General features: G+C 55.6%; 1 protein-coding gene across 2 annotated transcripts in view; it reads right to left on the bottom strand.

The window, feature by feature from the left end:
• Positions 1 to 24,184, bottom strand: part of STK32B (serine/threonine kinase 32B) — a 136,286-nt gene that overhangs the window by 12,548 nt on the left and 99,554 nt on the right. The window contains exons 4-7 of one of the 2 annotated variants that reach the window (XM_015594881.2): positions 20,108 to 20,112; positions 16,044 to 16,133; positions 9,111 to 9,214; positions 1,348 to 1,464 (exon numbers count right to left, since the gene is read on the bottom strand). In XM_015594881.2, the coding sequence (XP_015450367.1) occupies positions 1,348 to 1,464; positions 9,111 to 9,214; positions 16,044 to 16,133; positions 20,108 to 20,112 (316 nt within the window). The remainder of the gene's footprint in view (positions 1 to 1,347; positions 1,465 to 9,110; positions 9,215 to 16,043; positions 16,134 to 20,107; positions 20,113 to 24,184) is intronic. The other variant, XM_025051857.1, reaches the window with a different exon arrangement.

The following is a 24,184-nucleotide window of genomic DNA, read 5'->3' as shown; positions in this document are numbered from 1 at the left end:
TGGGGTGGCCACCTAACAGCCATATGGCCTTGGGCAGGCTGCCGGATGCTCTGTGCTTGTTTCCTCCTCCCCGACCAGCTCTTGAAGAGACCTGAGGGGACTGGTTAAGGACCTTGTGCCTGCTAAGAGGGGGCTGACACCCAACTGTCCACAGGTGGGAGCTGGAAGTTGGAGTCTCAACAATTTGTTCCCATCTGTCACTTCAGAAATCTCCCGGCTGCGCCCAGAGAGTAGGCTGGAGCCACACCACGGGAGGGACACCTGGGAGGGGTGTATCTGCTGCTCTCTGTAGGGGTGGCCCCAAATGCTGGGTGCAGATGTAAGCGGAGGCCCACACGGGAGCTCACTGCCTAGGGCAGCAGCTGTCAGACGCATGGGGTGGAGGGAGAAGAAGGCATGTGTGCACTTTGGGCTCCAGTGGTGCCAAGGACCAGTTGGGCTTAAGGACCCCTGACGTCTAGGAACCAGGTGGTGAATCTCCTCTAAAGCAATTTAGCTAATTTAGTAATTCAGTGAGTCATTTAAAGCGGGCCAGGATTAAGAGCTGGATCGGGAGTTAAGAGGGCTTGGCTCAGACCCTGCCTCTGCCCCTTCACGGCCCTGGGGCACTGCTGGAACCCGTTCGTAAGCCTCAGTGTCCCCATCTCTACTGTGGGCACGATGCCACTACTCTACTCACAGGGCTCGTGGGGACTGAGTGAGAACCACCGTACGGCCCATGACATAACATCCCCTCAACCGAGGCTGGCTGCTGTTACTGTTCTCATATTAAAAATGGCTGGATGCCACCTGGAGAGCTGATCAAAACACCAACAGCTGGGCCCACTCCCAGAGCTCCCGATTCAAGGCCGAGGCGGGGCCTGGGAACCTGCATTTCCAGCACGCTGCCGGGTGGTGCTGACGCTGCTGGTCCACGGACCACACTTCGAGAAACACCGCTTCATTCTAATAGCAACGGCTCCTGGAAAGAGTCAGAGGGGCCCAGTTTCTAAAGCCCAGTGAGTTAAAAGACCATTTGCAGCAAAAAAATTTTAAGAGCCATCTCCATTTACGAGAGGCTTGTAGCGGAGTGAAAAGAGCCCGGAGGCTTTGCTGTTACGGAGGTGACCCCGAGCCAAACTGCACGATCCTGCCGCTCTGTGATCTCAAATGTGAGCCGGTGTTGGAGCCCCCGCGAGACTTAGAACCCCCGCGAGACTTAGAGCTCTCGCGAGACTTACAGCCCCGCTCGCTTCCTTCCTTCCACACCGTGCCAACATCTTCTCATCCCCTAGTGTGCTGGACAGCCTGGTCCGACACTAGTGACTTTGGCTCCCTGGCCAGGCAGGCTCGTGGCCGCCCTCTTACCTTCTTCAGCAGGGTGACCATGCCCTCGCACCACGTGGAGGAGTAGTGGACACGCGCCACCTTGAACACGCTGAGAATCTCGTCGACGGGCGTGGCCGAGTGGATGTCATATGGCCTCTATGAGAGACAACGGGCGGAGTCAGAGGGAGCGGAGTCCACGGGAAGACGCCGCCCACGCGGCTAAAACCGTGATGACCGTGGGTGCTCCCCTTTCACGGCGGCACAGGTGGCCCGGGCCCACGTGCCACAGTGACCAGGTCTGCGGGGCAGTGCAGGAACCCAGCAGGTGCGCGCTGTCGTGGCAAGGTCCCACAGCCAGTAAGTGGCAGAGAGAAGCAGGATCCACACCCAGTAGCCTCCCCCCAGAGTCCTGCTCTCGCCATCCACTGGGCACCCAGCTACACCTCAGGCACCGCCCCCACCTTTCCCCGCCAGGGCTGCACCTGCCCCGGAGCGGGCGGGGCTGAAATCGCCAAGGTCTGGGCCTAGTTGGGTGGAGAGACGGGAGAGGCCAGGCTTGGTACACATGCCATCCCCTCTCCCCTGCCATGAGAACGCCCAGCCCTGCCTTCCTCCAATGTCGCAGCTTAACAGAGCATCAGACCTCCGGACCGAGTTTTCTCAACATTGCTAACAATGTCTCAAAGCTTAGGAAGGCTCTCTTGTCTGTGACTGTCGGGAAGCGGCTTGGAGAGTGAGCACGAGCTCACTCCCTCCAACCCCCAAACCGAAAGAATAGCCTCCCTCTCTCTCTTTGCCTCTCTCTGTGTCTCTGTCTGTCTCTGTCTCTTTCAGAGCCTCTTCACCCTCCACCTGGCTCTGTGGTCCAAGAAATCTTCAGATGTGAATCGCGGTCAAATGACGCAGGGCAGCACCAGGTGATTGTTCCCCAAGCTCATGGGGTGTCGCAGCTAAACGGATCCTGGAGAAGCCTGGAGGAATGACCTCGTCATTAATCCATGTGACCTCTATGGATATGGACTTCCTCTTGGGGCTCCTCAACGTAGGATTAGATCACCCTCATCTCCGTGTTCTCAGGGCCCCCAGCAGTGTCTGCCACCAGCAGGGTCCCAAGGCACAATGATGAGTCAGTCCCTCCATGAATATTAATTGGACTTGACCCTGGGCCAGACACCGTACTGGGCTTGCAGGGCCCTTACTGCGCCGGCTCCAACCTCATGGAACTTCTGTTCCTGTGGGGCTGCTGCAAGCAGGAGGTGCCAGCCGAGGAGGTGGGGGTCCTGAGCCCTGGTGGGCTACAGTCCTCAGAACGAAGGAGCGTCTTTAGCTTCGCCAAAGGGGTGTGCCCGTGCCTTCTGACTGTCCAACCAGAAGGGGGCCTCCTCGGGCCGGCGGCTACCTCCCTGGTCCGCTAACTGAATTGGGACCTCCCTTTTCTGCCCAGGAGCAAACCCAGCCTCTGTGGGCTCCCTGCGAAGGCTCATGAACTCCACACGCTAACGCTCTTGACATACTTCCTCAAACATGCTTCTTAACGGGCAGCAGGGTTCCGGTAACGAGCATTTAAAATTTCCGCCTGAAGCCATTGCCTGCTTCGCATCTGCAGGACCCCTTTGCACTGCACCAGTCACGACTACCAGAATTAGAAATAAGAGCGTGAACTGAGAGCACTCGTATGTGACAGAAAACTCACAGGATCTTTATGAGTTAGCTACTGTGACCGTGATCACTGCGTAGAGGACGAGACGGAGGCAGCGCGCCCTGGAGCCGGGAAGTGGTGACACCAAGATTCAAGCTCCGGCAATGTGGACCAGGCCTCGCCTCTGTGCACGGCTGGCGTCAGCTGAATCGTGTCCCCCCAAAGCCATGTCTTGGAGTCCCAACCGCCAGGACCTCAGAATGTGACTGTTTGGAGAGAGGGTGTTTATAGGGGTGATGGTAGCGTGAGCTCACCGCGGGGGACTCTGATCCAGCACGATGGCTGGGCTCACCACCAGGAAAGCCTTTTAAAAAGGGGAAGTGAGGACACACAGAGAGACACTCAGAGAGATGACCACGTGAGGAGACACAGGGAGAAGACGGCCACCCACATGTCAAGCAGCCCTCGGAAGGACCGGCCTGTGGCATCACCTTGATCGTGGACTTCCAGCTTCCCTTCCGGCGAAGAAGCGAGTTTCTGCTGTGTGAGCCCCAGTCTGTGGTCCGCTGTCCCACAGACAAAGCCCGAGCAGATTCATAGGACCACCCTCACTGTCCACCCGCAGAGTTCTCATGGAGGCATCGTATGCCCACTTTGTTCCTGCAATGTGCTGGCGCCCTCTGTAGGCTGGGCTGGGTGTGAGCGGGACGGACACGGCCCCTACCCTCCTGAGTGGCGGTCTTGGAGGGAGCCGGCAGCAAGGATCTTCAGGGATGTGTGCTGGGAGGAGCCCATAGGGAGTGATGGCACATATGAGGGGGCGGGGGGTGCTGCCTCAGTGAGGGGTGGCAGGGAAACCAGAGCTCGGGCCACCCCCTGGAGACGGGCCAGGGGCCGAGACTTCAGTTTCTGGACATTTCGGGATCACTTCTTCCCGTCTTTTTGCCTCTCCACAAACCATTCTTACCCCTGTCCCAGCTCCACCCACTTGCTGACCTTGGGGGACATGCAGTCTCAGCTCTTTATTTTAAAGGTCAGAAAACCGAAGGTGGGAGATGCAAAGTGACTTTCAGTGTCCCATGGAGGCCCAGGTTCTCACTCACCGCTTCTTCCACAATGCCCTCAGAGCCACGTAGCCGAGCACCCAGGTGGAGCAGCAGTCAGTGACCAATGCGAAGACTGCCCTTATCATTCACACCTCATGCTCCTTTTCCCTCTGGGTTACTTCCAGGCACTCATCAACTCTGCTTTTCCACCAGATCCAAACGAGCCACTCTCTGTCTCTCTGTAATTTCCTCCCCTTCTGGAGGAAATCAGACCAGCCCAAATAACAGTGACAACTGTGACAAGCCAGGAGGCCAATACAGCAGTTAAATACACTTAGATGTACATTTGAGATACCATGATGAGAATGAGTTCTGCAGCTTTAGGCTCCAAGCTCAGCTTTCATCTGGCGGGTGCAGAGAAACCCAGGTCCTCGAGCAGAACCCTGGCAGGTATTAAGATCGATCTTCTGTCTGCCTGTGGCAAAGAATGTTATCGATGCTTCGTTCTCGCTCATTGGCCTTAGGACATGTTGCCTCAGAAACCGAGTGGTATTTTTAAGGCAAAGTGATAACACGCACCGCTGGCGAAAGCAGTTTTAACAGCAGGGACCTGGGTGCACTCACTGTGGACCGCAGGGGTGTCTCTATTCTAAGAGACCCAGTTTACAAAATAGATGACCAGTTACCAAGACATGCTGGGAAGAGAAGAATTGTCAGAGACCCGTTATTAACTGTTCGAGCTGAGTTGGGCCTTGGGGACCATCTAATCCAATGTTTTGTCCCCACAATCTTTTTACTTAAAACCTCAAACAGGAGGTTTGAGAAACATCCCCCACCCCCACCGCGTCCTGTGGAGTCACCTCTGCAGCTTCCTAGAGCACCAGGAAACAGCTCGAAAACCACAGGGCACTCGAGATGGCCTCTCTCCTCCTCTGGTGGAGGTGGTCACCGAGTCCACTTGCTCCCAGGCACCGTGCTGTCTCTGCTTTACCAACGGATGAGAGGACAGTGCCCAGCCAGGGACACCTCTTTCCTGTGTCAGGTTAACACACCAGTCCCTCCCTGGGGCCCGCAGTTGCGCCCACCCACCTGCCTGGTGGACACCCAGTGGTTCCTAGTTCTGCGATCCAGTCTTTGGGGGGAGGGAGGCGGGGTGCGGCGCTGCATACACGCACCCTTTACTGTTCAGTGGACTCTGCACCCACAACCTTCTCTGTCTGCCCGACCCCAAGGAGACATGCCAACTGGGGTCAAAGGCAAGGGTGACACCAGATCAAGGAGGTGGGTGGGTGGAAGCAGAGAGGGTAGCAGCTCTTGGGGTGCCGGTGGAAGCTTTTGGGGCTCCACCCTTGTCCATATGGAGAGCCGGCGCTGTGCGAAGCAAGGTGCCAACAGCCTGCCGTCCAGGGTCTCCTCTATCCTGATCGCTCTATGGCTGTTTCCCAAATGGGGACGATTTGTCCCCCAGGGGACTTCTGGCAATGTTTGGAGATGCTTTTCGCTGTCCTAACTGGGTGGGGGAGATTTCTGCTGGCATCTAGTGGGCAGAGGCCGAGGATGCTGCTAAACCCTCCTACCGAGCCCAGGACAGCTCGCAGCCTCAAATGTCCGTAGTGCTGAGGCGGGGAACCTGGTGTTTTGGGCCTCGCCCCCATTCCATAGATAGGAAATGGGCTCACCCCTGACTATTCAGTGGCTGTGCTGCATAGCCAAGGTTTGAGCCCCGACGTGATTCTGAAGCTCAGACTCGCCTAGCCACTGTGCCACTGTGACCACAGTCGGCACTGCCCTGCCCACAGAGCGAGGCCAAGTGTCCTCATGGTCCTTTGTAGACTGTCCCAGTGTCTTTCTGACTGGTGGCCAGGCTAAGGTGTGTGCTGGACCAGCCTCACTGCCCTGCCCTATCTGTGCTCACACTGTCCCCTCCTACAATTCATGTAGCTCCTCCCTCAAAAATAGTCATCAGCACTGTATCTGCATCTGCCTGTCTCAGAGTCCTTTCCATGTGTATTTACGACAATCTGCAGGCCTCCTGTGTGCCAGACGCTGCATGGGCTCTGCCCACATTTTCTCCCGTAATCCCCTCGGCGACCTGTGGGCCCGTCTCATAATCCTTGTTTTATGAAGGAGGAAGCCAGAGCTCAGATGAGTCAAGTGACCAAGGCAGAGTCAAAGCCCCAAGGCACAGAGTGTGGCGGAAACGCAGACCTCTGGTCACCAAGCCCCCTGGGCCTCCCCACTAAGGGCCAGGCGTGACCCGGCCTCCGCCCCCAGGGCCTGTCAGCAGGGTAAGATGCTAAGTTGCAAAGGATGTAGGCCGGCCAGCACCCCCCACGGCTGGGGTAGGAATCAGAGAAGGGATAGGAGCCGACCACTTGTCAGGCTGCTGTAATTTGCATCACTGGAATCACTTAATTCTCAAAGCGACCCAGACGGGGAGGTAATCTTTCTCTTTTCTTTCTTTTTTTCCCTGCCAGTAAACAGGAGGGTTCTGAGCGCTCAGTCTGTTTATCAACCTTGGTTAAGATTGGAGACCAGACACCTGGGAGAGCCAGGGTTTGAACCTGTGAATTCCTCTAAGATTGTCTTTCTCTGTCATGAGGCAGCTCTCAGCCGAGCAAAAGGAAAATCTTCCCAGCTGTCAGAGCTGTCAACAAATCAGAGTAAGTTCTCTCTGCGGGGTGAGCTGCTAGCTCCTCGCCTGCTGAGGGAAACCAGCGAACAGGTGGGTGATCACCTGTGAGGGACGCTGTCAGGGAGACCGGTGGGGGTCGGGGGACATGGCAGGGCTACGGTCTTTGAGCCCCTTCGGGTCAGTGGATGGGAGGGTCCTCCTCACACCTCTATGGGTGGTGGTCCAATCAGGGGGTGGAGTCTCAGTCCCTGGGACGACTGTGCTCTAACCGGAGCTGCCTAAGTGGCACTTTCTCGGGTCTTTTTCTTTCACTTAGCAGATCCGCGGGGGTGAGAACTAAGAGTCTCATCTGGGATCAGAGAGAAGCTGTCCCCGGTCCTAATTATGTCCCTGGTCTAGGCTACAAGGCCCAACCAGGCTCTCAGCTCTCCTGACTGAGATTTCAAGCCCCTAATGATGCTCCGTCCCTCTGCTCTCTCTCCAGAGCATCTGGGGAGAGGTGTCTGCTTTCCGTGCTCCCGGGTCCCTGGCCAGCAAGCCGCAGCAACACCATCAGTTTCCATCTTTCATTTCGAACGCTTTCCAACTCTAAGAACTTAGAACACGCACTGGGCGATCCCCACCAGGGCTGTCTTTGGGAGGTAAGGAGCTCCCTGGGTCCCAAGGGAATCAAGGAAAAGGTGGGCGATCGGCTGTCACTGATGTGATGGAGAAATCTCAAGGAGGAGATTTCTTCAGAATTTCCGAATTTACATAGTCCATGGGCGAATACGAGTGTTTTCTGGTACAGCGTTTTGACTAAATGTGATTGCGTCCATTATGAAAAACAGAGACTAAACCAAATGCAAAACCCATTGTGTGTCAAGTCAGAGAATAAGCCAGACCAAGCTGTCTGGGAGAAAGGTACACTGGCACAGGCAGGTGTTCTGTCCTGTGCCTTGTCCCCACCCCAACAGTCCTGATCCCTCCCTTTGCCTGTCCCTCTTCCATCGAAAGTGGCATTTGGGCCTCTGAGCAGAAGACTCAGATGAATTGAAAATTAAATGGTTTAGTTTTGAAGCAGCAAGAACCACTCCATCCTTGGGACTTCGAACAAGTCATCACCTCTGACCGCTCTGACCCGAGAGGAGCAACAGAGAATGTACTTTCTGCAGGGGACGTCCAGTCGCGCCAGGCCCACCAAGGTCATTTGTATGACTGTGTCTGGCGGATGCCTGTGTTCTGTGGTTCGCACAGCGTCATGGGCTGTCATATTCCTTCTCTGAGCGTCTCAACAGAACTGGCAGGCGACAAAGGAACCCACAAGGGATAAGTAAGCCTGTGGGAGAGTAACTTGTTCATTCAGAGCTTGACAAAATGAACAAATTCATAATTTGCATTCTGAAAACACGATGTACGGTAATTACATTTTTGAGGAATTCAGGGGGAAATAACTGAGATCGAGAGCAGATAGCAGACACCTGAATTATAGAGTGATAGATGATACTTATTTGCACCCACAGAACTTTTACCAACTGCTCTCATCATTCATTCATTCATTCATTCATCACCTATTACCACTATGCCCTGGGACCCCTGCTCTTAAGCAGGATCTACTGGTCTGACTGTGCTCATATACAAACGACTGTGAAACATCGTTAAAACTGTAGCCGGGGGGAGGAACTGGTTCTCCGCTGGCCTCGTGCTGGGCAACTGAGCTAGAAAGGGGAGTGACGGGCAATCCAGAGGTCCCGGTCCAGAGGCAGCTGATCCCATGATAACTACGCCTCCACAGACTCGACGGAAGGGGTGTCACTATGCCCACTGTACAAAAGGCGAACCGTGGTCCCAAGGGTCTAAGTGGCACTGTTTTCAAACAACCCTTGTGCAAAAAAATCAGGCCTCGAAATCAGTTTGTCATAATTCTTGCCGCCAAAACTGAGTTATTGGTTGCCAAATAGCTCCATGAGTCATCTTCAGCTATTCCATTTAAATGAAACAAAGACACGTTCTGAACGCCCCATTGTCATAGGACACTGAGCTAGGTATCGAGGGAAGACTGGAATAAATGGACAAGCAAAAGAAGTAAGGGAAGCATGGTCTGGACCCTGAAAGAGTTCAAACCAAGCTGGAAAATCGGGTGCGGACGCGTCGTGTCGTGGGCGGAAAGAGGACAGTGTCTGCAACCGCGAGGCTAAGATGCTTCTGGTGTTTGTTGCCACCGATTGGCTGTCGACCTTGACACAGATCTTCCCCCCCCCAGACACCCGCTTCCCCATGGGTAGCATGAGGGTGCTGACCCGGAGGCTGGCTAATGCTGGGGACTCGAGAGCTGACACACAGGCCGTGAGCACTGACACTGGGCCTCCGACTCCTCCTGCCGTGATCCCTGCGGCCACCTTGCGCCATCTCAGTGGCGGGGCGAGCGGACTGCGCTCAAGCCTGGTAGGACCTGGGCCCCCTACTGCCACGGCCCCGCCCACCGCGCAGGCGCACGTCTTACCCAGCCCCGCAGCAGCTCGTAGGCGGTGACCCCCAGCGACCACCAGTCGACGGGGTACGAGTACCCAGGGCCTCCGTCCGCATACGCCTGGAACACTTCTGGGGCTGCCAAAGACAGGACAGAGAGAACGTCACTGCACGTCACAGTTCACACGCACCGCCCCTTAGGGAGGGGACTCAGGGGCAAGGACCCAGCTTCTGGGACCGCGAAGCCGGCGCTCCGTGCGCTGTGTCTCGTGCTTCCTGCCCTCTGTAGACCGCGAGCCGGCTTGAGAACAAGTGGCAGTCACCCCAGGAGACACCCGCGTGACCGCCCAAGTGCGCGTGGTGCCTGACACCGCAGAGGCGGTCCAGCTCATTGCCTGTTTGCCTCGGCAGCAGAGGCAGCTCACGGCTTTGGAGCGTCAGTGTCACAGAGCGAAGGTCCCTCGGGAACCATCTTGTTGTCCCCTCTGCACTAGGACTGGCCGCCAGGCTTAAGGGGAAGAGTGGCTTGCCTCGGCCACCCATCACCAACCCTGGGGTCCAGTCGCGAGCTCCCAGTCCTGACCCTCAGGTCCAGGGAGTCCCCCTTACTGTAAAGTTAACGTCAGCTGTCAGTGCTAGGTGACTCTCCCTCCTTCGTGCTTGCCCCGCGGGCCTCGGGTCTTCTGCAGCCGTCCTTCCTGCTTCTGGCGGGCAACTAGCTTTCCGACAGGTGACGCTGACCGTGGAGGTGGCCTGCGTGAAGAGCTTCCTGTCGCGATGGCTCTTTCACAATCTGCGTTCCCAGGAGCGCCACCCATCCTGGGTGAGGCTAACGGATTTTGGAGGAGAAGGGCGTTGGAGGCCAAGGATGTCTGGGAAATGGTGAAGGCCAAGTCCACGGCGTTCTCTCCCGCAGGCTTCTCGGAGCATCTGCGGTGCTCGCGGGCTCACTGGACCTCGAGGGGCCTCGCGCAGCGAGCATGGCTCGGGAACCGCTTTGACTTGATGTCCTGGAATCTTCTTACCCTTTTCGTGGAATAGTACACGGTACCAGGCTGGCAGCCTCGGTGACTTCGAGGGCGTGTGTGAACTGAGGTCGGCATGCAGGTGCTTTCAGCTCCCGCCTGTAGCTCTTCCAACCAACATTAGGCCCCGGGGGCTTGCCCGTGGCCACCTCGGCCTCCGGCTGGTTCCTAGACCACCCCGACTGTCTACACATCTCTCCCCGAATTCACCAGGCTGTCTCACAAAGGGCACAGCTCCAGAGTCACCACCTCCAGGACCTGGCTAAGTACCAGATACTCTGCAAGGTTCTCTACACGCGCCACATGCGCTTCAAGATGCATCTCCACTGTCATTACTTCCTTACCGCTCCCCCCGCCCCCGGACTGGGCTAGGGCTTCCTCTCCGCCCCGTGTCCCCAGCACCTCCCGACTGTAACACTCCTGTGGCGCTGGTGCTAGTTGGTCTGCTCCCTGCCAGGCCCTCAGCTCCCTGAGGGCAGGGGCTGCCATGTTCTGGCGGGTGCCCCGAGCCTTGCCTGGCATGAAGAAGACATGGCATGAAGAAAGGTTTGTTGACTAAGTAAACGAATGATCACAAAAAAAATTAGCAAACACTAATATCGTCTTTGTTATGTGTCCCAAACTGTTTTAAGCTCTTTGACACACTTTAATAAAAACATTTAACCTTTATGAAACACCTGCCATGTGCCAAGTCTTGTGTTAAGAGCTAGTGAGTATTAACTCAGTTTTCACAAGGACATGGAATTTAAGCTAGCTGCTGCTGAGTCTTGCTGCAGAAGGGACCAGGATGCTCTGGGCTGAAGATGTCAAGGCCGGAACCAAGGGTTCCTTGGAGCACAGTGAGTGATGACAGCCTCCCAGGATAGCAAACGACAAACCAAGCAGATAACGGGGGTCAGGTTTGGCCGTGCCCAGAAAGTGTCCAGGGCCCGAGGCCTGGGCATGCCTGTGTGGGTTACATGGATGAATGAAATGCCCCGTCCTTCCAGGGGAAAAAAAACCAAACAAACAACCCTAAAACCTCTTACGATGCCCTGGTGCGGGGAGGGCCAACCCCGAATCTATTTTCAGCCAACTGGCAACGCTGACAGTAGCCGTCATCCTCACGCATGAAACAGTCGTGCAGAGCTTTCTGGGTGGCCAGTTCCTTCACATGCCCCCCTCCCCTCCTCGAAGCACTCCAGGCCCCAGACAAGGAAACCCAGGCCCGCAGAGGCGAGGTGGCATGTTCAGGGACGTGGAGACAGCGAGCGGAGAGCTGGGATCTAATGTTACTGTTGTTATGAGCTGCGGTTTTACTTACAATACCAACCGTCGCAATATTAAATTGGCCATTTGCTGAGCATCTACCGTGTGCCAGAAGCTCTCCAGGGTTCTCTCCATATGCTACTCACTCCCAGAAAGCTAACACTTACGGGGCACCCACGACACGCTGAGTTTCGCGTGCACCGTGTCATCTTATCCTCAGGAGGACCTCGTGAGGTGTGCGCTTTTGTCACTCCATTCCAGGAAGCCGAGGCGTGGAGCGGCGGGGTTCAGCATCTGTCTCCCCCACCTGACTGCGAGTTCCATAAGGCAAGGGAACGGGCTCCGGGCTCTGAGTTCCCAGTGCCAAGCACGATGGCGGCGGCAACGGCGATGATCGCGTCGGCAACGGTTTCGTGCCTCTACCATTGGTCAGGCGTCATGTCACGTACCTTCCGTCCCCGAGTCATTACATCCCCTCGAACAGCTGACTGAGGCAGACTGCGTCATCGGTAACCCCATTTCTCAGATGAAGGAACTGCCAGGTGTGGCAGCTAACACTCCTGAGTGTTCGCCATGTAGAGCATTTCATGTGCACTAGGTCAGGCCCAAGTTCACCCAAGTTCACCCAGCCACCAAGAGGAGGACACCCAGATTGCCCCATGCTGACCCATGCGTCACCAGGAAGCTCCCCTGGTGCGTCTAGTGACCTGCCTGCGTCTCCAAGGTCACTCATGAGGCTGGATCCCCTGAGTTTGATCACAACGTCTCATCCAGCACTTTTCAGAGATGTTTTTCCCCCTCTGCTCACAAATTCCGTCTGTTCTTTTAATTAATGAAAATTCAGCTCTCTGCAAACGTTTCTTCCAGGACCATCCTTTGTGAGCAACCTCTGGGAGCTGACTCATCAGCCCATTAGCTGAATCCGCGTTTAGAACACTCTGGGATCTTTTACTGGGCCTTTAAATCAAATAGTGCAAATGACTGAAATCAACGAACCTGCCAATTGACATCAGAATTGAAGGCCCTGGGAAATGCCAGATTTGACTTTATCGAGCGGGCCTCCCCCATCATCTCTTCCCCCCAAACTCCCCTGCCTGGTGCTGCCAACCCCTACAGCGGCTGCAAACGTATCCATCCGGCAAATCAGCTGTGTCTTCTAAGTCCCATCAAAACCTCTCCTGTGCATTTGTTCATTCATTCAGGACGGAACCTCCTCTAACTAGGACACAGAAGCCCTGAATCCTATATATAGCTGGGACAGTGAACTTTATTCTTGTCTGAGAAACACAGCTTTACAATTCAGGAACTCAGTGCCAGAAGGCAGCTTGGAACAGCGGCGAAAGCACGGACTTCATATCCAAGGAGACGTCGCTGCAAACTCCGGCTCCTTCGCTTGCCAGCTCTGCGATGCTGAGCAAGTTAATTAACCTCTCTGGGCCTCAGGCTCCTCAGGGAGATGCGGGAACCTCACGAGGGTCTCCTGAGGGTTAAATGCGATGGTAGACCTGCAGTAGGGTCACAATACAGATTGGTTTTCTTCTCCCTTTTGGAGGTGGGGCTGTGGTGGCTAGTGGCCCACCAGGTCACCACTGGTCTGCTTTCACAGAGGCTGCGAGCCAGGACATGGCTGTCTCCGGCATTGGTGGGAGGCGGGGAACGAGGCTGAGACAGGCCGGAGTGGGGTGTCCGGGGCGGTGCCGGGGAGTGTGCCGTGCGTGGAGCAAAGCGGTAGAGAGGTCGGGGCGGGTCTGGCCTCATTTTGAGCTTCTCCCGTGGTCCAGCGTCTGCATTCCCGGACACCCATCTGCTTTGTGCAAACAGCCTAAAGGAAGTCAGAACTGGTTTACAGAGTGGGGGAGGCCGAAGGGAGGTCCTCGCTATGCCATCGCTCTCTCCTCAGCCCCTCTGGACGCGGTGACTCCTTGGAGGGGCTCAGAATCAGAGCCCACGCTTCTTCCTCTGTCCTCCCTGGGGGACCCTGTCACTGCCTGGGCTTTTCTGAAAACTCTGAAAACTCCCTGACCCACGATCCCACCCGCATCACCCTCCAGATGCCCAGAGAGCACCCCGCTACTCTGAGGTTCCCACAGGCACCTCGAATTCAGACTTGTCACCCCACCACCCCACACACCTGCTGCTCCTGCCGCGTCCTCTGCTGAGTACAACACCGCTGTACCTCACTCTGCTGCATGACCCAGAAGACTGGAGGCAGCCTGGACACCCCTACCCCCATTCTCCTGCCCATATGACCTGTCAGTGACCTTCTTGGATGGACATGCCCCCGCTCTGGATCCTTCTGCAAAGGGATTTCAGAAAGACTGTCAACAGCGAAAGCCTCACTGGGGTCCCAAGGGACTTCTCTGAGGTGAGGATGCTCCCTCCTGTGCGCCCCGACCCCGAACTGGCACAAGTTACCCAGCCTCGCTCAGTCTGGTTCCTCACATGTAAACGGGAATGAACAATTCTGCCTATTTCATGTGCGTGAAGATTAAATAAGGTTATGGATGGAAACACTTAGCTCAATGCCCTGCACAGAGTAAATACTAGAAAGTATTATTTTTACCATTATTTATTGCCAAACTTCATTTATTTAATGTATTTAATAAGTTAAAGATGACTTATTAAAGTGGTGGATTCTGGGGAGGTGGTGACATAGTTTCTGAATCTCCACAAATCCACATATAAATAATGACAGAGCAGATCAACAGCTAAACCAAGAACCATGGGCAACACTTACTACAAAACTCCGTGTGTCCCCCCAAACTCCCAAATGTAAGCGGGTAGGAACAAACCAGCTACAGTAACGAGACCCCCACGGTGGCGGTTTCTGTACAGCAGGAAACACAGGGGAGAAATGAGGCCCCGCGTGATGAGCCAGAGAACAGAGAACTCCAGAACAGCTCCCAGAACCCCGAAGTCCCAGCAACTGGGAAGCGCAGCTGGCAGACCTGAGAGCGGCAGCTGAACCCGGGAGGAGCTGGTCCAGCCCAACTCCGGGGGAGTGAAAAGGGCGCTGGCCATGTCCCACGGGAGCCGGAGCAGCCTGGGACACGACATCTCTAATCGATCCAGCCAGAGCTCCCTTCTCGGAAGGAGCCCAGGGAGAAACGTGTGGAATCACTACTGAGCAGGACAGGGACCCTACAGACAAAAAGTCCAGATCAAAGTGGGCAAGTGGGCCTGAGCCAGGTCACCCCAGACAGCACGCTGCCTTGGGTCTCAACGTCACACAAACGGAAGAGGTAAGTCTGGTCAGTCAGAGAGGCCATCCGAAACCCCGCCATCTTCCAGGAGTTCAGGGAAACTAATTTCACGTAAAAGGGAACAATAGAAACGTATCAAAGTCAAATTCCATGCAAATTTATCGTAGGAGGAGAACGAAGAGCAAAATAACACTTTACAATGAAAGCACATTAGAAAGATGTGCCCCAAACCCCCAAAAGATCAACACTGTAACCCACTATTTCAAAAGAGCTAAATGGCAGTGTAATGAAGTGCTTCAGTAATGGCTCCCCCAACGAATCAGGCCATCGGGTAACCACGCCCAGTGCAGGCCCCTCCCACGAGGTCCCTAGTCTTGGTCATGTGACTTGCTCCGGCCAGCTGGACATCAGGAAATGTGAAGCAAGCAGAGGCTTGATGAGCATGTGGGAATTGGGTTCTCCTTCTTTTGACAACTGTCACCATGTGAGCAAGCTCACGCTAATCCCCTCGATGATGAAGGACCACACACAGAGAGAGGCCCATTCATCTCAGCTGTCCTTGCTGAGCCCAGCTCCCGGCTGACCCCTCGACCGAATGAGTGAGCCCAGCTAAAACCAGCAGAACTATGCAGTCGAATGGCGGAATTGTGAGAAATAATACATCGCTATTGTTCTAAGCTACTAAGTTTTGACATAGTTTGTTGCACAGCAATCATCAACTAATACAGACGTCAAGAATTAATAACTAATAAAGACATTCATAAAAGTATACAAGACGTAAAAGAACAACATAGATTAGAATTTAAAAACTCAGAAATCAGGCAAGAGAACTCAGGAAAAAAATGAAAAATAAAGGGAAATTGTTTCAGAAATAAATACTTCACTAGAAAGCACACAAAACAAATAAACACAACAGATAATGCTTTAACAGAAAGAAAGAGAAAAATGAGAAAAAAATTTAAACAAATGAAGCGAGAGCTGAGAAAGATTTGAAAATGACAAATACGGAAGACTGGCAAAGAGGACCCAACATTTAGATAATAGGCATCCTTCAAGCAAGCTAAAGTGAGGGAACGGAATGCTAACTAAAAATGACATTTCCATCCAAAGTTGCAAAGAAAAACCGAGCTGAAACTACACATCGGAGAGCGTGCGTACCTGAACATACAGACCCAAATGGCCAAGCCCGAAGTTATATTGTGACACCACTGGACTTTAACGAAAAAGAAAAAAAGGTTTGCTTTGTGTTTGTTTGCTTTTCCCTAAGCCAGAGTCAAGCTTTCTGGCTGGATAGGAGTTCTCTAGAACACACAGGACAGTAAGGTCTTCCTGGCGGGGGACGCAGCTTGGGTCAAGGCCAGCGGTGTGAGGGAGCATGTGCGTACTGGGAACGGCTGGGGCCCAGTGGGGGTGGGGGGATGAAACGAGAGAGCAATGCCACAGTCTCAGACACGGGCCCATCGCACCCCAAAGGGGGCCTGGAACACTCACCCATGTAGGGCTTGGTCCCGGCCATGGAGGAAGACTTCTCTGCGCCTTTCACGACAGTCGCGATGTTGAAGTCTGTGACGTGAACATGTCCTAGAGAAAGAGAAATGGAGATTCCAGTCAGCAAGAGCTGCAGGCGGCTGGGCTCCTCCTCGTGCGACTTCAGGCTGGGAGAAACTGTTGGCTGTGGCTTACAGCAGCATTTTGTCTGATACTATGACATCTTTTGTTGTTTTTGTTTTTTGCAGTGTTATTCACGGTAGCGAAGATACAGAAACAATCTGTGTTCATCAAGGGATGAACGAACAACGAAGGCATGGTCTGCATATAGGGTAGAGTGTTGTTCAGCCTTGAGAAGGGACATCCCGCTGTTTGTGACAACATGGATGCACCCTGAGGGCATTATGCTAAGTGAGACAAGCCAGACATAGACAAATACTGCATGGGGTCACTTACATGTGGAATCTAAAAAGTCAAATACAGAAACAGGGTAGAACTAGGTTGCCAGGCGCGGGGTGGAGGGGGCAACGGGGAGCGGTTGGTCAAAGGGCACAGACTTTCAGCTCTAAGATGCCTAAGGTCTGAGGACGCATGTAGAGCGTGGCACTGCAGTTGATACCACTGTGTGTGTAACTGAAACTTGCTAAGAGAGTAGAAGTTAAATGTTTTACACACACACACACACACACACACACACAATGATGCAAGAATGTCCATTTTATTTGCGATTTTTACAGTGTGAAGTTTTGGTGGTACATGCATATTTGCATATTACCTATATAGAAACAAATCCATTTTTATTGAGGGCATGCCAAAAAGTTTTATGGATTAAAAGTTTCGGGGCACCGACCGAGACAGTGGAAGTAAATAAAAGTGACAGGTCCGTCCCGACCCCTTTTCTCAGGAAACTGTGCGGCCATGGCCGGGGGGAAGGGCGTGCAGAGCATGCTCCTGCCCAGAGGACACCCCTGTCCGCCGTCTCTCTACTGTGGTCAGCGGGGACCTCAGGACTGTGTCTGATGAATTTGGTGGGGAGGGGCTGGGGGGCGGGGGTTGAGACCCCCCCTTCCTACCAGCCTATGGTAACGGCAGCAGATGGGACACGGATAGGCTGGGTGCACCTGCAAACAGGTGTTCCAGAGACCCGAGGAGGAAGGACGAGGGACAGAAAGGAGGGAAGGCGACAGGGAGATGCGGGGGTCAAAGGGGAAAAGAGGAGAAGGGCGGGGAGGAGAGGGAGGCAAATCCTGAGTGGGCAGTCCTGGCTCTCTGGGGAATCTGGGAGATGAAAAGCAGCAGCTCTGAGACCCCGGAATACCAGACGCAAACGCAATCACGTTTCTTTCCGTTCGTCGTCACATCCTGTGACAATGGCTGGACGGATTTTCACCACATCTGAGACTTGTGTTTGGGACGGTAGGACGTCAATACACGGGTGGGTGGCACAACAAAACTGGCTTTGGGGGGACTTGGAGGGCACCCTCAAGTCACGGGCAGACACTTGCCAGAGCAGCTGCCATGAGGCCCGCTGAGAGGCCCCCGGGAGAGGCGTGTCTGATGTGTTCAGCCGCGGTGGACAGAAGAAGCACCCGCCGTTCTGCGTGTGGACCCCAGATCTCAGCCCAGCTGCCCGCACTGATGTGTGAACGAGCCGGGCACTCCGTCCAGGGCCCTGGGTGAGAAGCAGCGCAGCGGTCAAGGACAGTGACGATCTGCCATCCCCTCCGGGGGCTTGTGGATAAAGCCTAAGTCACCGAGCCAGGCCTTTGCTGCGAACGCTTTCTGGCCAGACGCAGTGTCCCCACCCGAGTGGCTTCCCTGGAGCATCTCCAGCCTGCTCCGGCCCCTGGGGCCAGGAGGAGCGTCCTTTCTGTTCAGCCACCCACCGTCCGATCTGCAGAGGCGGTGAGGTGCAGGGGCTGGGCCAGACGGAGCCAGACGGCATGGGCTTGGGTCTCGGCTTTGCCGTGACTAGCCGTGTGTGACCCAACTGGGGCCAGTGAAAACTGGGGGGATGATTTTCCAAGGGGTTCAGGATCTGGAGAATTTTCTCTCCTTTTTCCAGGAGCTACCATCTAAAGAGCTGTTCTCGCTCTAGGCCAGTGCGACCCCCAGAGCGGCAGAATATCGCTTTGGCCGCTGTGACTGGATTAGAGGGTCCGGGGCTGCAGCAGGGCAGCTGAGAGGGAGAGCGACGCACCCCCTCTGGTTGAAGCCCCGTTACTTAGGGTGGCATTGGGGCCCCGTGGCACGAGGGTACGATACCCTCCTTTCACAGAAGAGTCACCTGGACCTCCGGAGACCAGTGACCTGTCCGAGGTCACGCAGCTGAAACGGGAGCCACAGCGTGTCTCCAGCTCTCCTCCTCCGGGGGTTGGACGTCTCCCTCCGCATCACTCTGTCCCTTTCAGAGCCGAGAGGACAGCCCTGTCCTGCTTCCTCCTGGCCCCGGGGCGAGGGCTCTGGGCAGCTCTGGAGCAGACCCTCGGGTCACAGTCGGAATTCCGCCCATGGGCACAGCAGGCTGCAGAGATTCCACGCTGGTTTCCCGGGGCTGTGCTGACTGACGCGCTGGCTTCTCCCTGCGCTTCCTCTACGGCGGAGTGAAACGTGGCAAAGTGAAAATGAGCGCCTTACGAGGTCCCCGATGAGTTCCTTCTCCGAAGAACAGAAATCGACTACCAAATGTGCCAGTATGAACCGAGTTTTAGGCTATTTGTTTTCCATGCATGGAAAACAGTCAAAACTCAGAGAGAGAAGCAGCCGAGGATATTGTCTGAGACCCGCCAGGGCGAGTTTGGGCGAGTATCGATCATCACGCGCTCAGCCCTGCGGCCGCGTCCTATGCTCCAGGAACACACGGAAAGCCACCCCACCCGCAAGCCCTCGCTTCATAGGAACGCGCCTTCCTCTCCTGTGCCTGGCGACTTCCATTCGTTCTTCAAGGCCTGGCTCAGGAGTTGCCTCACTGCAAGATGCACGTCTAGCCTTCGCCTGCACACTTCCACTAACAGGAAGCTCACTACCACAGAGGGTGGTATCTCTGACTGTGCCTTAGCGGACTGGGGTGGCCGAAACATCAGTTATTTCTAACAGGACTGGGGGCTGGAAGTCTGAGATCAGGGTGCCAGCCTGGCAGGGCTCTTGGTGGGGGCCTGCGTGCTGGTTTAGTTGGCAGCTTTCTTGCTATGTCCTCACGTGGTGGGGGGAGAGAGCACGCTCATCCCTTCATCCTCTTCAGGGCACCAGTCCCATCGTGCAGGCTCCCACTTCATGACTTCACCCAAACCCGGTCACCTCCCAAAGGCCCCAGCTCCCGGTCCCATCGCGTTGAGGGTTAAGGCTTCGACACGTCGACTGCGCTGGGGAAAAGCATTCACTCCACAGCAGACTGGTTTAGGGTTCTCCCCTGGACCCTCACTCCGCTCGACTGTCCTTCCCATCCTCGCATCCACCATACTCTACCTGTCGCCTTGTCTGTCTCCCGGAGGCAAGGAATCCTGCCTTGTTCATTTTTATGTCCCCAGGGCTTTAGCAATGGCCGGGCCTGGAACAGGTTTTCATTGAGTGTTTGTTGACTGTCTAACTGACCAAATAAAAGACTGGATGAAGCGATGTGGCAGTCAATCCTGTCATACCTCTTCCTCCTTCACTCCTTAGAGATGCCACGCTGTCTACAGGAGTTGCGAACATTCCATCCCAACTCACTTTTTCAGTCTGACCTCAGATGCGGGGCCACGCTCGCCACGATTTTTGTCATTACTGGTGTGCGCGTTGGGGTTGGCGCTGCAAGGAGCTGTAACTTGGGCTGTTTTCTGAGTTTAGGGGTACATGACATTCACATGGCTCGGAAGGGGTCTCGCCCAGCGATTCCTGACGAGCGCCCTCTGTGCACACGGGGGAAGGGCCTGGAAAGTGCAGACGCAAAGACGCGCCCCTTGTCTGCATCACGGAACGGGGGCGGGGGGTGGGGACGACGGAGCGCACGGGGCTCAAGTCCCGCCCGAGACCCCCTCATCGGGCGATCGCTGTGGACGCCGGGGCGTCTTCTCAGTCGTAGCAGGAACCGTGACTCCCGCTTCGCAGGCTGATTCTGGCACCTTCCTGAATCGTTCCAGGACAGAGCACCAAAGCCCGCCTGAATGTCGCGGCTACTACTGCTGCAGCTACTGCCCGCTGTCCACTCCTACGCCACCGGCCCCTTCCCTTCCCTTCCCCCTTCTCGGTCCCTGCGGTGGGGTGACCCCCCGTGTGGGCATTTACCAAATGAACGAGGACAGGTGCCACTCTCTCATGGGGACCTACAAGGCCACAACCCGGGAGACGTGCGTCTGCCGGGAGGGGACAGTCAGCCTCGAAGGGCAGAGCGAATCCTCTCTAGATCTGCCCTCTGCAGGGCATGCGGACTCCCTGTCATGCCTCCCTGTGAAGTCCCGCAGTGGGTGCCCGGCAGAGGGCGCCAGACCAGGCGTCGGACGAAGGGAATCAGCCCACCAGAGGCCACCGCCGTACCCCGCGGCCTGTCTCCCACTCATCCTCTTAGATGTGGGGTAAAGCTTCCTGTGAACAGCTCAGCCACCCTTAGCTGCTTTGCGGGGCCCACGGCAGGGTCAGAGTGTTGCTGATGAAAAGAAGGAGCTGGAAGCTCAAGAGACAAAACCGGGTCGTGGGCCCCGCCGCCCCGGCCCCCTGAGCTCACCGCTCCTAATGAGAGCACCTCGGGGACATCGGTGCTGCAGCGCTGGTGCCCCGGACACTCGTCCCTCCCCCTTATCTTCACAGGGATCGGAGCGAACTTATCACGGGGGAAGCAGCAAAAGGAAAAAGAAACCCTGACAAAGAACGAAGTGACCCTCTGACTTCCTCCCGGTCCGTCTGACTTGACCTCCTCCCATGTCTTGGTCACGGGCGGGAAAGCAGGGTCTTCAAACGTCCCAGGCTCCGCCGTGCAGAGGGAAGCAGCACAAAGCACCAGATGCAAGAAAGACAAGGCCTCAGGGACTCCCCGCGCACCCTGCTGAGATCTGGGGCACTCCCCGCCCCCCACGAGTTTCAGCACCCTCCCCTGCACGTATCCTGACTTCATAAAGCCTGCAAGGCCCCCCTTGCCACTCTAAGTTGGGTCATATGACCTGCTTTGGCCACTGGGATGGCAGCAATGTGACACAGGTGGAGGCTTGAATGATCGGGCTTTTCCTGCTCTGGCTTCTGCTGTGGCACCTGAGGCCACGCGGGCCTGGGCTGCCACACAGGAGCCACGAGGAGCAGGGCTGAGTCACCTAGTCAAGCAGCCAAGGCCAAGGGGTACCAGCCGGCAGCCAGGCGACCCTCCCTCAGATGTGCGAGCCAGCATAGCCAACATCATCATAGCTGCCGGCTGACCCCACCCGACCTCGGTGTTAGAAGCAAGCCCTGCCTACCAGAGCTTAAGCCCACAGACCTGCGAGCTACCTAGCCGCTTCCTGCTTATGCCATTAAAGCCACGTGGTTATTCCTCACCCGGCCTTACTGTACCAAGCGGACGTGAGTGCGATCCTTCCCCCCGCCTCCACGGTTTAAGCTCCCCACTCCCCAGAGCTCCGGCCCTCAGCCCCAAAGCACGTTGTTCTCCTCACCCGCTCCTCCCGGGCTCTGCCTTCAACTCCATTTCCCCTCCAGGTTGGTCTCTCTGCCCTGGCTGCTGGCCAAGAGACCCCGAAGCTCAGAGCAGGGTGGCCTCGCCCATTCTGGGGGATGAAACTCAGCCTGAAAAGTCGGAAAGCAAAGCAGATGCCGGGGCTGCAGGGGACCTTCTGGGAGAGTCTTGGACTTTGTGTGACTGGCAGAGTTTGAACATTATTAATGAAATGTGAATGTGTTTATCTTGTTTATATTTCATTGGAGACACTTCTGAGAACACATTTAATGAGATTGATGACCGACCTCTTTAGATAGCAACACATAGTTATCTGTTTCGTGAACAGTTTTGTGATGCAATTAACAAAAGGTTAAGGGCGTGTCATGCATAGCATGGTGACAAAAGTTAATAATATTGTATTATCTATTTGCAGTTTGCTAAGAGGGTGCATCTTAAATGTTCTCACCACGCACAGTGAAAGGGGACTGTGAGGTGATCACTGTTAATTAACCTGATTACAGCAACCATTCCACGGACATTAAATCATCGTGTGGTACACTTTGAAAAATAACATCGTACAGCTTAAATATATACAGTGTAACCCCCAACCAGACTTCAATGAAGCTGGATTTAAAAAAAGCAATGACCACCGAGGAAAAAAATCAAAAAGCTGACGCGCATCCCTGGTCATACATCAGGGAGAGGAGAAAGGCCGGCTCCTCTCTGTCCCTCTCTCCTTGGAACAGAGGCTGGTCCTGCATCTGCGCTGGGTGTCCCTGAGGGCCCTTGTTCAAAGTTCACTTCTGAGAATTCCCTGCTCCTGAATTCCCTTTCTGGGTTGCCCGTAAAAGTACTCGTTGGATGGCAAAGAGAAAGGAGAATAAGCCATTCTCCCTTTAGTATAAAATAGTGATTTCAGCATTCTGTCCCTACACCGAGCAGAGACGCTTGAGGACATGGGAGCTTAGAGAAGAAAGACGGGGGGTCTGGTCCAGAGGCCCTGGGGGAGTGTGCAAAGCCGAAAGGCAGGGTTAGTACCCCGGGTAAGCTGCGTGGGAGGCGGCGGGGGATGGGGAGCTCAGAGAGAGGGGAGGAGGTCTGGGAGGAGAGAAAGGGCTGCGGCGAGAGGCTGAGCACAAGTGCAGGAAGGGAGGGGGAGGGAGGGACGGCTGCTGGCCAAGACGGAGGACGGGGGAGCACGGAGGAGGCTGGCGCCTGGGAGCGGCCTGCCCGCCCTGTCATCCCGTGCAGCGGCTTTGGGGCACCGAGGCCAGCGCTGTGAACCGTGGCGTCATTCGCGCCCGGGTCATCCCACGGGCTCTCTGAGTCTCACCTGCTCGGAGGTGAAATGGCTGGATTATTCCTACTACCTCGTGTTCCCACCTTCGTTTTGCTCCCGGACAGCTGTCCAGGGCCTGGAAGTCTCAAAGGTGTGTCTCAGTCATCCATCCTGCCCAGAACCTGCCCTCCGGGCCCCTGGCACCCCGGACGGCCCCCCACGCGTCCTGCATGACCCAGCCTCTTCTCACCTGCTTCTGCGGCCTGACTTTGCCCTGCCGAGCAGAGAAGGGACAGGGAGAGACTGGGTCACATAGCCTTCCAGGGCGCCCTTTATGTCCTGGTGCCATGATGGCAGCTGACCTCCACTGTCTCGTCTCAGGCCTTTCCCACCCCTGCAAGGTGGTGTCACCCCTGCTTTACTGCTGGCAAGGCCAAGAGAGGTGACGTGACTTGCCCAAGGACACACAGCGAGCTAAGGAGCTGGCTCGGCTCCAAGTCCTGGGGTCCTGACCGTCAGACGCAAACTAGGGTCACGATTTGCATCCTGAGCTCTGCCCGGTTCCCCTGGCATCCTCAGGCCATGCCTGGCCTTCCACTCAGGAGCACAGAGCACATGATTTCACGGCCCCAAGGCACTCAGATGGTTTCAGCATCCAGCAGGAGATTCGTGCTAGCTGGTCCCACCTGCCACTCCTCGACCACCTCCTAACATCCAGGGGCTTACGCAACGAGATGGGCCACCTGTGACACGTGGGCAGCACATCTGGGCTTCTCGAGGGGCCTCGAGAAGGAGCCACGGCCTCAGCCTGTGGGGCGGTGGAAGGGGTCTGGAGAAGTATGCAGAAAAGGCAGAGGCTCATCCCTGAGAGACTCAGCAGAAGTTCAGCAAAATGCCCACTGCTCACTCCAGCCCATCCTTCCGAAGGCCCCAGGGAGGTGAACCCCCAAAGCAGTCAGTGTGGTCAATGAGTCCAGCTGGCTGCAAAGCTGCTGCTCACAGTGGCTGCAGTGGACAATCAGGTCGGCCGTGCTGTGCACCGCTGGGCTGTGCCCGAGACCTGAGGTCCTGACTAGCTGAGCAGCACCTCCCTGAGGCTGACCCGGAACACAGAGGCCCAGGCTGCCTGAAGCAGAACAGGGTTCTGTCCAGCCCTGATTCTTGCCAAGGCCCCTGGAGAGTCACTGAGGCTAGAGATGGAGAGCCACTGGCATGAAGCTTCGCTTCTCAGCACGTGGTCCATGCACA

This window comes from Pteropus alecto, unplaced genomic scaffold (genome assembly GCF_000325575.1).
Source record: "Pteropus alecto unplaced genomic scaffold, ASM32557v1 scaffold5, whole genome shotgun sequence".
Classification (NCBI taxonomy): Eukaryota; Metazoa; Chordata; class Mammalia; order Chiroptera; family Pteropodidae; genus Pteropus; species Pteropus alecto.
The sequence above is the reverse complement of the archived record's forward strand: the minus strand, read 5'-3'. Positions and strand labels throughout refer to the sequence as shown.